The sequence below is a fragment of the Ziziphus jujuba genome, chromosome 11 (assembly GCF_031755915.1).
Source record: "Ziziphus jujuba cultivar Dongzao chromosome 11, ASM3175591v1".
In the NCBI taxonomy this organism is placed as follows: Eukaryota; Viridiplantae; Streptophyta; class Magnoliopsida; order Rosales; family Rhamnaceae; genus Ziziphus; species Ziziphus jujuba.
The window spans coordinates 15,439,538-15,453,212 of NC_083389.1; the positions used below are offsets into that span (position 1 = coordinate 15,439,538).

The following is a 13,675-nucleotide window of genomic DNA, read 5'->3' on the forward strand; positions in this document are numbered from 1 at the left end:
TTTACCAAGGCTTTGATCAGATGCAAACTAATGTATATTGGTCTTGAATAAATTGCAAACAATGTTAAAAGTTTTTAACTGTCCAATCAATTTAATAAATCTACTTTTATGCATATAAGATGCTTTTTATATGCTTTGCTTATCAACAATTTGCCCAAATTACCCTGCATAAAAAAAGATAAATTCTCATTTGCCCAAAAAATAAATATAAAATTCCACCCTTATGGCAAAAAGTGGAAAAGAAGAAAAAATCAAACATGCTTTTTGTGGGGATTGGGCAGTAGGACCCAAAGATCCACAACAAACACCCTGCTAAAATACTCAAAGGAGCAATGCTTGGAACTTTTATTTGCAGCCACTCTGAGCAATTATTATTATTATTATTATTTTTTTCCCCTCCTCAATGGGATTAAAATAATCATGTCCACATTCCTTTAACAAAAGGCAGAGAAATTGGGTTTCGGCTAAAAAACAAAAAAAAAGGTAGAGAAATTGGGGAGTATCCATCTTCACAATCCCCAACAAAATAATGTATACAATAATTGACCTACCTTTGTAATCTAATCCTGCTAAAATACTCAAAGAAAAAGGAGCAATGCTTGGAACTTGTATTTGCAGCCACTTTGAGCAATCTGCTCTTTTTTTTTTCCTCCCCCCCTCAATGGGATCAAAATAATTATGTCCACATTCCTTTAACAAAAGGTAAAGAAATTGGTAAGTATACATCTTCACAATCCCCATCAAAATAATGTATACAATAATTGACCTACCTTTGTAATCTAATTTTGATACTCTTCCTTCTTTCTTTCACAATCTTTCACATTGATTCTTTCCTTCTCTGCTTCTCCTTTTCTTGTCCCAAAGCCAATGAGCCGTGAGCATGAAGGCTGGCTGGTGTACAAACATAGCATGCAATTCATAGACAGAGACATCAATTTTCTTCTTCAAGGATGAAGAGGAATACCCATATCAGTTTGCTGCATTTGCAATCTTGATCAACTCCAACAAATAACATCCGAGTTGGTATTAGTAATTTTGTAGCAGAATAACTTTATAAGGAACTACTAATCATTGGCTGTTTTATCATGTCTTTTTTCATAAGAGAACACAAAAGCTTCAGGGTCATCAAATGGTTCCCGATCAGCAAGGAAGTATCCATTCTCTGGAGGCTTATAGTCCTTTCCCCTCCAAACCACAATCTGCTCTTTCTCAAAAGTTACTAGGACGCAAGGCACCATATCCTATATCAATAAGAATAATTTCAGAAATGAGAAACGAAAGAGAGCATAAAGTTACCTGTTGTCTATAATATTCAAAGACTTTTCGATTAGGGTTTAAATTGAAAGAAAGCAAGAACAAATTAAACAACATAAATCAATTTCAACGGCTAAGCTTTTGGCTACATCTATGGATCAGAAGGTTGGAGGAAGCTTACCATCACTCTATCAAAAGGTGAATACAATAACAAATGGGGTTGTTAAAAAATATCCAGATCCAACTCGAAGTGGGGATCAAGACAATTGTATAGGGATTACTGGATAGAAATTCAAGACATACTGTTAAAATAACAAACATACTATTTAACTATTAAATTTTATCACCTTTTCTAATTTGGTACAGTACAGAATAAATGATGCAATTATATATAAAAGAAAAAAAACATGGTCCTACAAGAAAAGAAAAATAGTTTGATGCCGGCATTATATAATTCTGCACTAGTGACAATTTTGTGTAAATTTAACTCGATGCACTCTATAACAAAGAGTGTTTATCCACCTAGTTTCATCCTAATCCTTACAATTTCCAGCAAGAATTATTATATGAGACCTTATATGAGACCTCCTCATGAGGATTTGAAACAAAGAAGTTGCAGAATACCTATTTTCTAATATACATCATAAAACTATCCATAAAGAACATTAAAATAAAGAATAGAATTTACCCTCAGTTTGCAGCCTATTTTTTTGTAATCACTCCTCTCAAGACCCTGGCAATCAATCCGAACCAGTTCAGAGGAGATAAATGCATCTCTGACCATGGGTACCAGACTACCGTAATAACCATTCTTGGCTGCAGTTACAACTTGTTTGTTAATAATCAGACAACATACACTAATAAACCAACCATCGAGAACCACAGTTAATAGCAAAATATACCTAATTTTGTCAAAACAGGGACAGATAATCCTCTCTTTCTCATTTCCTTTGTTTCCTCTATGCTCAGGCCATCAATTGTAGTTTTGATTAGTCTTGGATATATGGGTTCATGGGGTCTCCACAGCATTAATGGAATAAAAGGCCGTTTTTTGGGACTATAATTCCTGCCTCTGTACAATATAAGTAGGCCACATTGTCTGTGCATAATTTTTCCAAATGTTTTATCCTGCAATAAACATACAAAATTTGCATTAGAAATTTCCTCCAAGAGACACAAGAATTTGGGGACCATTTGCATATATATAATTAAGAACATAGTGTAAAGAAAATAATGTGTATATACTTATATGATTATGCATTCATATGTCACGCGCATTAAGGAACATGATGGTTTCATTAGAGTTTTGATTTGAATTATGTTTATTGGATACAACACATATTTTGCACCCAACGAAAGGTGGGGGGGGGAGGGAAAAAGACAGCAATAATTGATGATAAGGTTGCAAATGGGGAGGAGGAAGGAAGAAGGGAGGGAGAAAGAGCAAAAACCAAGGACCTTGATGCTCTATGACATGATGAAACTGGGCATTACCTACAATACAAACTGTTTAGCAAACTCAACATGACTGTGTTTTTGTATCCACGTTCTAACAAACTAGGATTGTGCTAACCATGAAAAGGTTGTTGAGTATACTAACATGCATAAGCAGTTAATTCAATTACCCTCTAGTACAGAAGACTTGCAATGCAAAGAAGAGAGGCAGGGAAAATAAGAGATAGAAGAAAGCTCTTTCAAGACAGGATGCTACATGCTGAAGTTGCAGCTATTTCCAATTTTCAAACATTACCTCAAGTTGTGTGCACACATTTTTCATGTCAACAGTGCAAACACCTAGACATTTTATCCTCACTGCTTCAGCATGTTTCCAATGATTATGAATATCATTCAGCATATTGTGAGTTAAACCATCTCTTCCTACAAGAAAAGACACCATTGCTAAAATTTAGACTAAAGAATAGTAAAATCAACGAGAAAAAAAATAAATAAAATTTAGAGGTAACATATTAGTATCCCCTCCCCGGTTAAATTCAGTTTTGGGTCAGAAATGCCTTCTTAGTTTAAACATATTGAAAAGAGTTTTTCTCTTCCATTAGATTTACACTTGTTTGCGAAACAAGTTACAAGAGTAAAGCAGGATAATATCACCATTTTCCCCAAACAAAATGAGCGTTTCAAAACAGCAAGGCAGTCTACATCCTAAATGGCTAATCTCATAAAAATAAATGCAGTTCGTAAGTCATAACATAATATGCTATAACTTCCTTATAAAATTATTTCAACTTCTCTATATAGCAAACAAAACATCCATATCAATTTGCTTATTAGATGGTTATTACTCACTAAGAAGCCAAGCTTTTGTCTAGGGGCTTTAATGACACCCCGATATCAACAATGACAGAATAGGATAGTGTTCGAACAGAACTTCCACTTTTCAATTCTCTATTTCTTTCATAAAAAATTCTTACAGAGTTTCTTGCAAGATTTGATACACGATTGACAAACATATTTCTATAGATGTAATTGGACGATTAATAGAAACTATATATATTCTTTGCATCTATAAGAAACAACATTTCAGTACAAATACAGGAGAAAACACACAATCTAACATGAGAACTTATAGAAATAACTTCAATATTTAAAACAATGATGTATGATGAGCTCCAAGGCTAACCATGAAAACCAAGGAGTATTGATTTTAGTTGCATAGAATGGAATAAAACTGTTTTTTGGCCACCTTAATTCATTTGTGAATTAATATATGCTTTCTTTTATCCTCATCCACAAAAACTTTCCCACTATATGACAAATTTTGAATTGATTAAGTTGGAACTAAATGGAAACTAGACAAGGCGAACCTAGTATTTGATATGCAATTAATTGAAAAATATGAAATGCAAAAAATGCTGCAAATTTCTGTATCTTACTTACACAGTTATCATAACTGAAAGCTCTTGACCAACATAATTAAACAAAAAACAAATAAATAAGCAATTTTTCATACACAACCCAAGCTCCAAAATCTCAATTTCGAATTAAATTGCAAGAAAAAAAATATACCCAATTCTAGAACAAATACAGAAAAAAGGAAATATTCAAGTACCAAGATTCAAAAACAAATAAAACAATGCAAGAAAAGGCTCAATACCCAGATTGATTTGCCTCTTGGTTTTGTTCCTTTGACACCTTTCAACAAGAATCTTGCGCTCAGCCTCAGTGAGTGGTTCTCCCAGAATACTCTCTCTCATTGCCTTCCTCTTCTCGTCCAACTTGGGATCCTCCACTACCTCCACGGATCTGACCTTGCGGTCCACGGCCGGAGCAGAAACCCCGGTCCATTCCCGGTCGAGCCGGCCAGGTCCGAAAGGCGAGTACTTGGGCTCCCTCAGCCCGATGGGCCTAACCGAAGGGCTGGTCTCCGTGTAACTGTACCTGAAATCGAACGGCAGGGTTGAACGTATGGGCTTCAAGCCCGTCCGGTCGAGCGACGACGGTGGGCAGTAACGGGGTTTGTTCTTTTTCATGAGATTGGTGGAGCTAGGGTTTTTGCCGTCGAGGCTTTGGTTTTGGGGGCTCGGAGAGAGGGACGGTGGGGGTTTGAAGGAGTAGTGGTCATGGAGTCTGGAGGAGAGGCGGCGCGTGGAGAGTTTGAGAGCAAGCGCGAGTGGAGCTTGTTTTTGGCGGGAGAGCTTCGCGACGAACATGAAGGGTTTTAGGTGTTCAAAAGGGTTTTTGTCCTCGGCTGCAGTTGCAGTGTCGGAAAATGGTAGAATTAGAATCATTCTCACAAGTTACACTACCACACCATACAGGCTTAAACGACATACCGTTTAATTCTTTTCTTTTATTTATTTATTTATTTATTTTTTTACTTCAAAAAAAAAATAAAGCTATAAACTTTTTTTAATACAAAAACTTCTATAAACTAATAAATAATAAATAATTTATCAACTTTAAATGGATGTTATTATTATTATTACTGCTTTTTAAACTTTTTTTTTTTGGGTACATGCATTATTATTTTTTACGCATACATAATAGTGATCATGATCTAGTTAATAATTTTCACCAAAAAAAAAAAAAAAGAATATATAAAATGTGGTGGCATTTCATCAAAAAAAAAAAAAAAATTGCGGTGGAATTGCAAAAAATAAAAATTATTACAGTTTATATACAAAGTAAATGATTTTATAGATATATTTTGAAAAAGAAATAGAATTTATATAAAATATAAGTTGTCAAGTAACGACTTCCTTATATATACGATGATTATTTTTTAATGTTAAATAATTTTATATAATTAATCAATTATTAATTTATATAATTATTCGACTTTAAAGGTTTTTTTATTATTTTATCTATTTACTGAAATCATGCCTTTAGCTATTTGATTATAAAATCTAACAAGACAGACTACCTTAACATTTACTTATTATTATTATTATTATAACAACAATTTCTTCCCTTCACTTCGTATTTTGAATCTGATTTACCAATTGTAAATATGAGTTACTTAACAGCTAGTCAACATGCATTAACATATACATATTGGGTAAATTGTTTTGATGCACCTTGTTGAATATATATTATTATAAATATATAATATAATAATGTTCATCCAAAAAAAAAAAAAAAAAAACATATTTTGAACCGTGATTTACCAATTCTAAATATAACTTACTTAACAGCTGAGTCAACATGTGTTACCATATATATATATATATATTTTCCTGGGTAAATTGTTTTGATGCACTTGGTGAATATATATGATTATAAGTGTATAATATAATTTTTTGATAAAAACGAAAGTGTATAATATAGTTTTGTATAATTTTGTTCACCGAAAAAAAAAAATGTATAGTATAATTTTGGGTTGGAACGTACGAGGATGGCCATCGGGGCCTAGCGGGTAGAGTATTGGATCAGGCTTAAAAGAAATCAAAAGCCCAAGTCCATAAAAAAATTAAAAAAATTGAACCAAATTTTATATATAAATGCTTATTTTTAAAAGTAATGTTCTAATAATTTAATTCTGTTCAATCGAGGCTTCGGATAAAATCTTTTAAGAAGATAAGCAAAGTAATTTGACTAGTTAAACAATTATTGCTTTTGTTGGTAAATGTTTAAACAATTGTTGTTTTTTTGGGTAAATTTAAACAATTGTTGTTGAGAAGCTTCACGGTTTGCTTTCCTCATTAATTTACACAAATGGATAAATATTGAAAGCTTCTTTTGGAAATTAAATATTGAAAGCTTCGTTTTGCTTGAATTAGAATACAAGATATAAAAGAAAAGCCCAACTTGGTCTATGACCTCTTTGTTTTTTAAAGCAAACTCATCTGGATTTGACAATTATCATAACTTCCGATTCTAGATCATAATAAAACGTTCTTTTTTTAAGATTTTTAATTTTCTTCATTATTTAAATACTAATCCACACTTAAAATTAAAGACACATATTTATACTCATATTAATTTGTCTATAATTATAAGCCAATACTGTGTTTTATTAGATCACATAAGAATTAGCTGCCACCACCATATATGTGGTACCTAAATGATCTTAACCAATTTAATAAAATAACAAAAGATATTTAAGATAGCAACTATTTTGACGATGCAAAATACCTACAATAAGGTCAATTTATTTTCCTGTTTGAGAAAAGTATATTTCATTAATTAATTATGATAAATTAAAAAAGTTTATCGTGACCCATGATAGGGCATATATTGCAATATATTGCCATAAATCAAAAAATTAAAATGGACCAACTCCAAGTAAATTAGAAATACAGAGAGAGATCTGATTTATTTATATTTTGAGCAAGTTTCTTCATAGAAGCAATCTTTTTAGGCCATGTATGACATTGACATGAGCAAACAAAATAACCAGAAAATCTGTTGTCTTTCTTTTAAGGTTTCCCAAACCAAAAATAACCTCGACAAAATTAGCTTAATTTGTCAACTTGTTGTTATAAAATGGTTGCTCTTTTTCTTTTTTTTTTTTTTAAAATTTTTTTAAAATGTTTTTTTTTGGTTGAAACCAATCTATATTGCTCATCATTACTATTAATACAGTAAGGAAAAGCTTAATACAAAGCATAAGGAAGTTGTCATTTATCACTTATTTTTTTTCCCCTTGCCAATTGACACCATGAGGAGCAAGAAAGCTGCTTTCCTTATGATCCTTCCTCATCCTCTTCCCAATTGGCTTCTTCTTCTTCTACTCAGCATCATGATGTGCCCTACTTGTATAAAAGGATCATATGATCAACAAAAGGTATATTATATATTGGGAGATAATACACATTGCATTATGCAAATAATTTTTTTGTTCTAAATCTCTACCTCACCATTACTTAGATATTCCATGATTAATTATTTACGAAAATTTTAATGTGCGCAGAATTTTTACATTGTGTTCTTGGGAGATAATCCGGTGAATGAAAACTCTGCGGCTCAGACTCACTTGAATCTCCTCTCCTCCATCAAAGGAAGGTTAGTAATGGTGTTATACAGGATTTTGGAAGGTCTAAGATCAACATATTAGCGTTAATACGCACCTATAACCGATTAATATATAAGGCATCCTCTATATATGGTCTGTGATTTGTTCATGATGTGATGATGTTGCTGTGTAGCTATGTTGAAGCTAAGGAGTCCATGGTCCACAGCTACACAAAGAGCTTCAATGCTTTTGCTGCAAAGCTTTCTTCTGATGAAGCCAATAATTTATCGGGCAAGTATACCTATATAAATCTTTTATTTAATTTTCTGTTGGTGTATATATGGATTATTACAATTAATTAAATAAGTTCTTTTTTGTTTTTTGCTGAAAAATTAATTAAATAAGTTGCCTTTGTTAATTTGTTGTGAATATATATATATATATATATGTATATAAATAGGAATGGAGCAAGTGTTGTCTGTAATTCCGAATAAATATCACAAGCTTCATACAACAAGATCATGGGATTTCATTGGTTTGCCTCTAACAGCTAGAAGAAATTTGCAGACTGAAAGTAATATTGTTGTGGCTCTTTTTGATACAGGTTAATTCTGTTTCAAGTTCTTGTTATATATATACACATATATATGAAATAATTAACTTTGTTGTTTTCCTTAATTTTAGTTAGTTTTCTGGGAAAGTATATATACACATTTTGGTTTGTTTGTTTCCCAGGAATCACTCCAGACTCCGACAGTTTTAAGGATGATGGGTTTGGGCCTCCACCAGCAAAATGGAAAGGAAGTTGTGGTCCCTTTGCTAATTTCTCAGGATGTAACAAGTGAGTAATAATCTTCCATATATTTTAACCAAACAAACAAAATTCTTACAACTGAGCTGACTATATATAACACCATTTTTCAGAATATATTTACTAATTTTCAATATTAATTTTGGAAAACACATAAATCAATTTTTAAGTTAATTTCAAATTTCAATGTTTGAATAGGTCTATTTTCGTTTTTAATGTATGGATGGTACCATCTAATGTTACAGGCAAATGAATTAAATATATATACTTTTTCAGAAATAGAAAGGCACCCAAGTGGATGCTTTCTGTATGGTTTTAAATGGAATAATTTATTGATGAATTAGGATTTCTTTAGATCTTTTTGCAAACTAATAATATGCTAATGATTATACTCCACATAAATGCCCATCATAATATGTCCTATTCTGTTAATTTTATTCATGAATCACCAGGATTGCCATATAATTAAATTCCCTTTCCCAATATAACAAGAAAATTTCAATTTTTCTTTAAGGTCATTTTCAATATACTTGGTAATGTCCATGCTTCTAAATCACATCGAAAACATTGGCATGTTTTTCTGATAACAGTCAAGTCATTTTTTCATAAAAAAAAAAGAATAATAAATTCTTAAATGCTAGCTATTAAAATCCACATCAAAAGTGTTAATTTCTTCTTTTTAACCATAAATTTTACAAAGATAAAAAAAAAAAAAAATTCTAAATATGCTCCTCTCCAGATAATATTAAATCTGGTTATGAGCAATGCTAGTATCAGTTTTGTTTAGTAACTTATAACGTGAAAAGTATATTAATAGTTGAAAGAAACTAAATTTGAATTTCTGAGGAAAAAAAAAAAAAAAACTAAATTTGAATTAGTAAAACACAATACTAATTGATGAAATAATTCCGACTCAGCGTTATTGCAAATGTATATTGATTACTGAGCCTCCAATCTTGATCAAGAAATTAAATGATTAAAAATTCAAAAACAGCATTAGTTTAAAAAAAAAAAAAAAACTTTATTCTACCAACATTAATAGAAAATGAAAAACACCAAAAAAAAAAAAAAATAGTATAACTATATATGAACACCTAACTAAGAGTTGCTTAGTACACCAAAAAAATTAACTACATAAAAATTCTTGGTCTCCTTCCTGTTACCAGAATCTAACCTAGGCTTCATCTTGAATATGGTAGCAAGCTTATCGGAGCAAAGTACTTCAAGCTAGATGGGATTCCAGATCCAAATGATGTCTTATCTCCTTTGGATACGGACGGCCATGGAACTCACACTTCATCAACCCTTGCAGGAAACCTTGTCCCAAACGCCAGCCTCTTTGGCCTTGCCAAAGGGACTTCACGTGGGGCAGTGCCCTCTGCAAGGATAGCCATGTACAAAGTGTGTTGGGAAAGAAGTGGATGCTCTGACATGGACATTCTCGCCGCTTACGACGCCGCCATACACGACGGTGTTGATGTGATATCCATTTCAATTGGTGGGGGATCGTCAGAGTTTACGACCGACCCCATTGCTGTGGGTGCATTTCATGCCTTGAAGAGGGGTATCATCACCTTGGCTTCCGCTGGGAATGATGGACCTAGTTTGGGGGGTGTTGCTAATTATGCACCTTGGTTGGTGACTGTGGCGGCTAGTGGCATTGATAGAGCTTTTAAGAGCACAGTCACGTTGGGCAGTGGACTAAATATCACGGTAAGTATCACAAATAAACTCACATACAATTTGGTATATATACTAATTAAGTATGCAGACCCTACTAAACAACTATCTAGTGTTTGATATTTATAAGTAACTTGTTGTACAATATTAATAGTTGTCAGGCTTTATATGTGCCTGATCTTCCTGATTTTGTATGTGTAATATGCAGGGTGTTGGAGTAAACACGTTCGATCCGAAACAAAATTTGTACCCTCTTGTTAATGGAGCTGATATACCCTCCAGCTCCGGGAGCAAAGAAACTGCTAGGTAAATATATAAATATATAATTGTGCTTGGTATGTCTATATAAATATAGCATTTTGCTATAATTGGCATTTGACACCTAATTAGATCTAATTCAGTTAATATATCTTATGAATTATATATATATATATATATATATTTGATGAATTATGAACATTAAATGCTCAATATAAGCAAGGCATTGTCTACTATAGCAGGACTATATCTATATCTATATATATATCAATAATATGTAAGAAATCTGACAAGAAGGAAATATATATATATATATATATATATATGTAAATTAACCTTATAAACAGGTATTGTGTTCAGGACTCATTAGACCCTAAGAAGGTAAAAGGGAAGCTTGTTCTCTGCCAGCTTTCAACATGGGGAATTGATTCAGTGGTTAAAAGAATAGGAGGGGCTGGCATAATCGTTGAATCTGAACAATTTCTTGATGCTGCTCAAATTTTCATGGCTCCAGGAACCATAGTCAATTCCACCATTGCCGATACCATTGATAAATATATACATTCCACCAGGTAAATTAAACCATGCAAACAATATCAATCTCGACCAAATTTATCAAATATGTGTTTGATAATATATATATGTATATATATATTTTTTCCAACATAAAATTAAACAAACCAGCTTCATAATTTGTTTGATATTGCTTCAGATCAGCATCAGCTGTGATATACAAGTCTCATGATGTACAAGCAAGAGCTCCATTTGTTGCTTCGTTTTCATCCCGGGGTCCAAACCCAGGATCACAACGCCTACTTAAGGTATACAAATAAATTACTGACTTTAAATATTCTCATATTTTATCCAATTGTTGGATTAGACTATTTCAATATATATGTAGAATAATTCGCCAAAAATATTGATAAAAAAAATTAATTAGGATATATGTATATACATGTACATGAGGTGATGATTATTGAAGATAGGTAGTTTTTTGATGTGGGCTTTGAATGCAGCCTGACATTGCAGCACCTGGAGTAAACATATTGGCATCATACACTCTTTTGAAGTCACTGACTGGGTTGGCAGGTGACACCCAATTCTCTAAATTTACACTCATGTCTGGAACTTCCATGTCTTGTCCACATGTTGCTGGTATTGCTGCCTACATTAAATCATTCCACCCTAATTGGTCTCCTGCTGCCATTAGGTCTGCCATCATCACCACAGGTACATAGTCTCTCTATCACTAGCTACCAAATCAATAATTAAAAAATAAATAAATAAATAAATATCGATTTAACTCCTATTTTGAATTTTTTTTCACAAATTCAAATATACCAAAAAAAAAAAAAAAAAAAAAAGAAACCATTTGCAATGATCAATCATAATTTCTTTAGTTATTAATTTATCCATTATTTCTTACGCTATTTAATTATGAATACAAAATATTGTAAATGAAATTATAATTACTTTTTTTAAAAAAAAAAGAATAATAAATTGTTTGTTTGTGTGTATATATAATTAAAAATGTCATTTAAGTCAAACACATGTGTTGAGTAATAGTTTGACTTCGTAAAATTGGCTAAAGTAAAACAAAAATTAAATATGAGGGGCTAAATTGAAACAAAAATTAAATGAGAGAGTGCTATAGTAAAATTTTCTAAAATACAGATTGCATTTATTATTAAAAAAAAAATTCAAAATAGATACAACCAAAATGATATGTACCCAAAAAAAAAAAAAAAAATTGTCAAAGAAGCAAAATATTATGGTTAAATGTTTCATTAATCACATCTCACAAAAAGCACATATGACATGTTATATTTAGTTGCAAATCTACAACTATAATTTTTAAGCTGGAGACATTTAATTCACCATAACATCATACACAACACTTAATAGGGCTCATTTGATAACTTTTATATCCATGCATATATATATATAACATGAATTTACGCAACTTAACAATTTTAAAGCAAAACCAATGAGCCGGAGGGTGAACAGTGAAGGAGAGTTTGGCTACGGTGCTGGCCTAGTGAATCCAAGAAAAGCAGTGAACCCTGGCTTGGTCTACGAAGCCAACGAGATGTCGTACATTCAATTCCTATGCCATGAAGGTTATGGAGGTTCTCTGGATCCTCTGGTCGGTTCCAAATCCGTAAACTGTTCCTCCATTGTTCCGGGACTCGGTTACGACGCTCTCAACTATCCCACATTCCAGCTTAGCTTGAAAACCACCAGACAGACGACTGTTGCTGTTTTCCGACGAACCGTCACCAATGTTGGAGCTGCTGTATCCGTTTACAAGGCCACAGTTAGAGCTCCTACAGGAGTTGAAATTACTGTTCAACCCTCGGTTCTGTCATTCACTCGGAAATTGCAGAAGAGGAGCTTCAAGGTGATTGTGAAGGCAAAGCCCATGCCGAGTTTGACGATGGTTTCTGGCTCTTTGGTATGGATGGGTCTGCAACGTACTGTTAGGAGTCCTATTGTTGTTTATATGCCTTCTGCATAATAATAATAATAATAATAATCATAATAATAATAATAATAATAATAATAATGTTATAGTGTTGGATATTAGAATTATTAATGCATTAAATTTATATATATATATATATATATATATGTAAGGAAAAGAAAACAAATTAATGTATATAGAAGACCAACCTCATCAGACGTATGTACAAATTACAATTAATCTTCTACATATATACAAGAATTTATATCATCCTGTGCTGCTCTATATGTGCATGCAATTTGAAATATATTTCTACTTTTATAATACAAATGTGGAAAAAGTACTATGCCCTATTAAAAAAAATAAAATAAAATAAAAAACAAGAAAGAAAAGAAAAGAAAACAAGAGTTAAGTAGTACTCTGCATTATGGGATAAACATAACATTAATTTCCATGAACACTTTCTCGGACAATAATTATTAATTTTAAATTTGTTATATTATTTGGAAAACAATTACTAACATGAAAAGAAAAAACAAAATACATGTAGCTATTATTTGAAAAATAATCGGTACCAGACTTTTATATATTTATTTTATTATTTTTAAGATGTCAAATTAGTTTTTTTTTTTAATAAATTTTTTTATTTAAAGATTTAGAGGATTAAACAACAAATTGAACCAGCTTACTTACCTATCCTACCGAAACTGGTCTTTAGTATCGCATGGATAACATGGTATAACATTGTTGAACTACCTTGGAATTGTTGTTAAATATTATTGATGATATTATGGTG

The 13,675-nt window shown here is 31.9% G+C and overlaps 2 protein-coding genes across 4 annotated transcripts; one reads left to right on the top strand and one right to left on the bottom strand.

Moving 5' to 3' along the window:
- Positions 1-333: 333 nt before the first annotated feature.
- Positions 334-5,025, bottom strand: LOC107409165 (CRS2-associated factor 1, mitochondrial). Of its 3 annotated transcripts, XR_007238462.2 has the most exons (6): positions 4,367-5,025; positions 3,005-3,132; positions 2,157-2,382; positions 1,943-2,070; positions 771-1,241; positions 334-690 (listed from the first exon to the last, which is right to left on the bottom strand). XR_007238462.2 is itself a non-coding variant. In XM_048465812.2 (5 exons), the coding sequence occupies exons 1-5, from the start codon at positions 4,998-5,000 to the stop codon at positions 1,065-1,067; spliced, it is 1,293 nt and encodes a 430-aa protein (XP_048321769.2). In that variant the 5' UTR covers positions 5,001-5,025; the 3' UTR covers positions 334-1,064. The 3 variants fall into 3 exon arrangements, 2 of the variants coding, with proteins under 2 accessions (XP_048321769.2, XP_060668835.1); XM_048465812.2 differs by having other exon boundaries at positions 334-1,241; XM_060812852.1 differs by lacking the exons at positions 334-690; positions 771-1,241 and adding an exon at positions 1,260-1,534.
- Positions 5,026-7,279: 2,254 nt separating this feature from the next.
- LOC107432652 (subtilisin-like protease SBT4.14) lies at positions 7,280-13,030 on the top strand. Its single transcript, XM_048465811.2, has 11 exons — positions 7,280-7,498; positions 7,625-7,716; positions 7,860-7,957; positions 8,127-8,270; positions 8,402-8,507; positions 9,677-10,190; positions 10,366-10,463; positions 10,763-10,987; positions 11,128-11,236; positions 11,432-11,645; positions 12,395-13,030. The coding sequence occupies exons 1-11, from the start codon at positions 7,373-7,375 to the stop codon at positions 12,931-12,933; spliced, it is 2,265 nt and encodes a 754-aa protein (XP_048321768.2). The 5' UTR covers positions 7,280-7,372; the 3' UTR covers positions 12,934-13,030.
- The last annotated feature ends 645 nt before the right edge of the window (positions 13,031-13,675 follow it).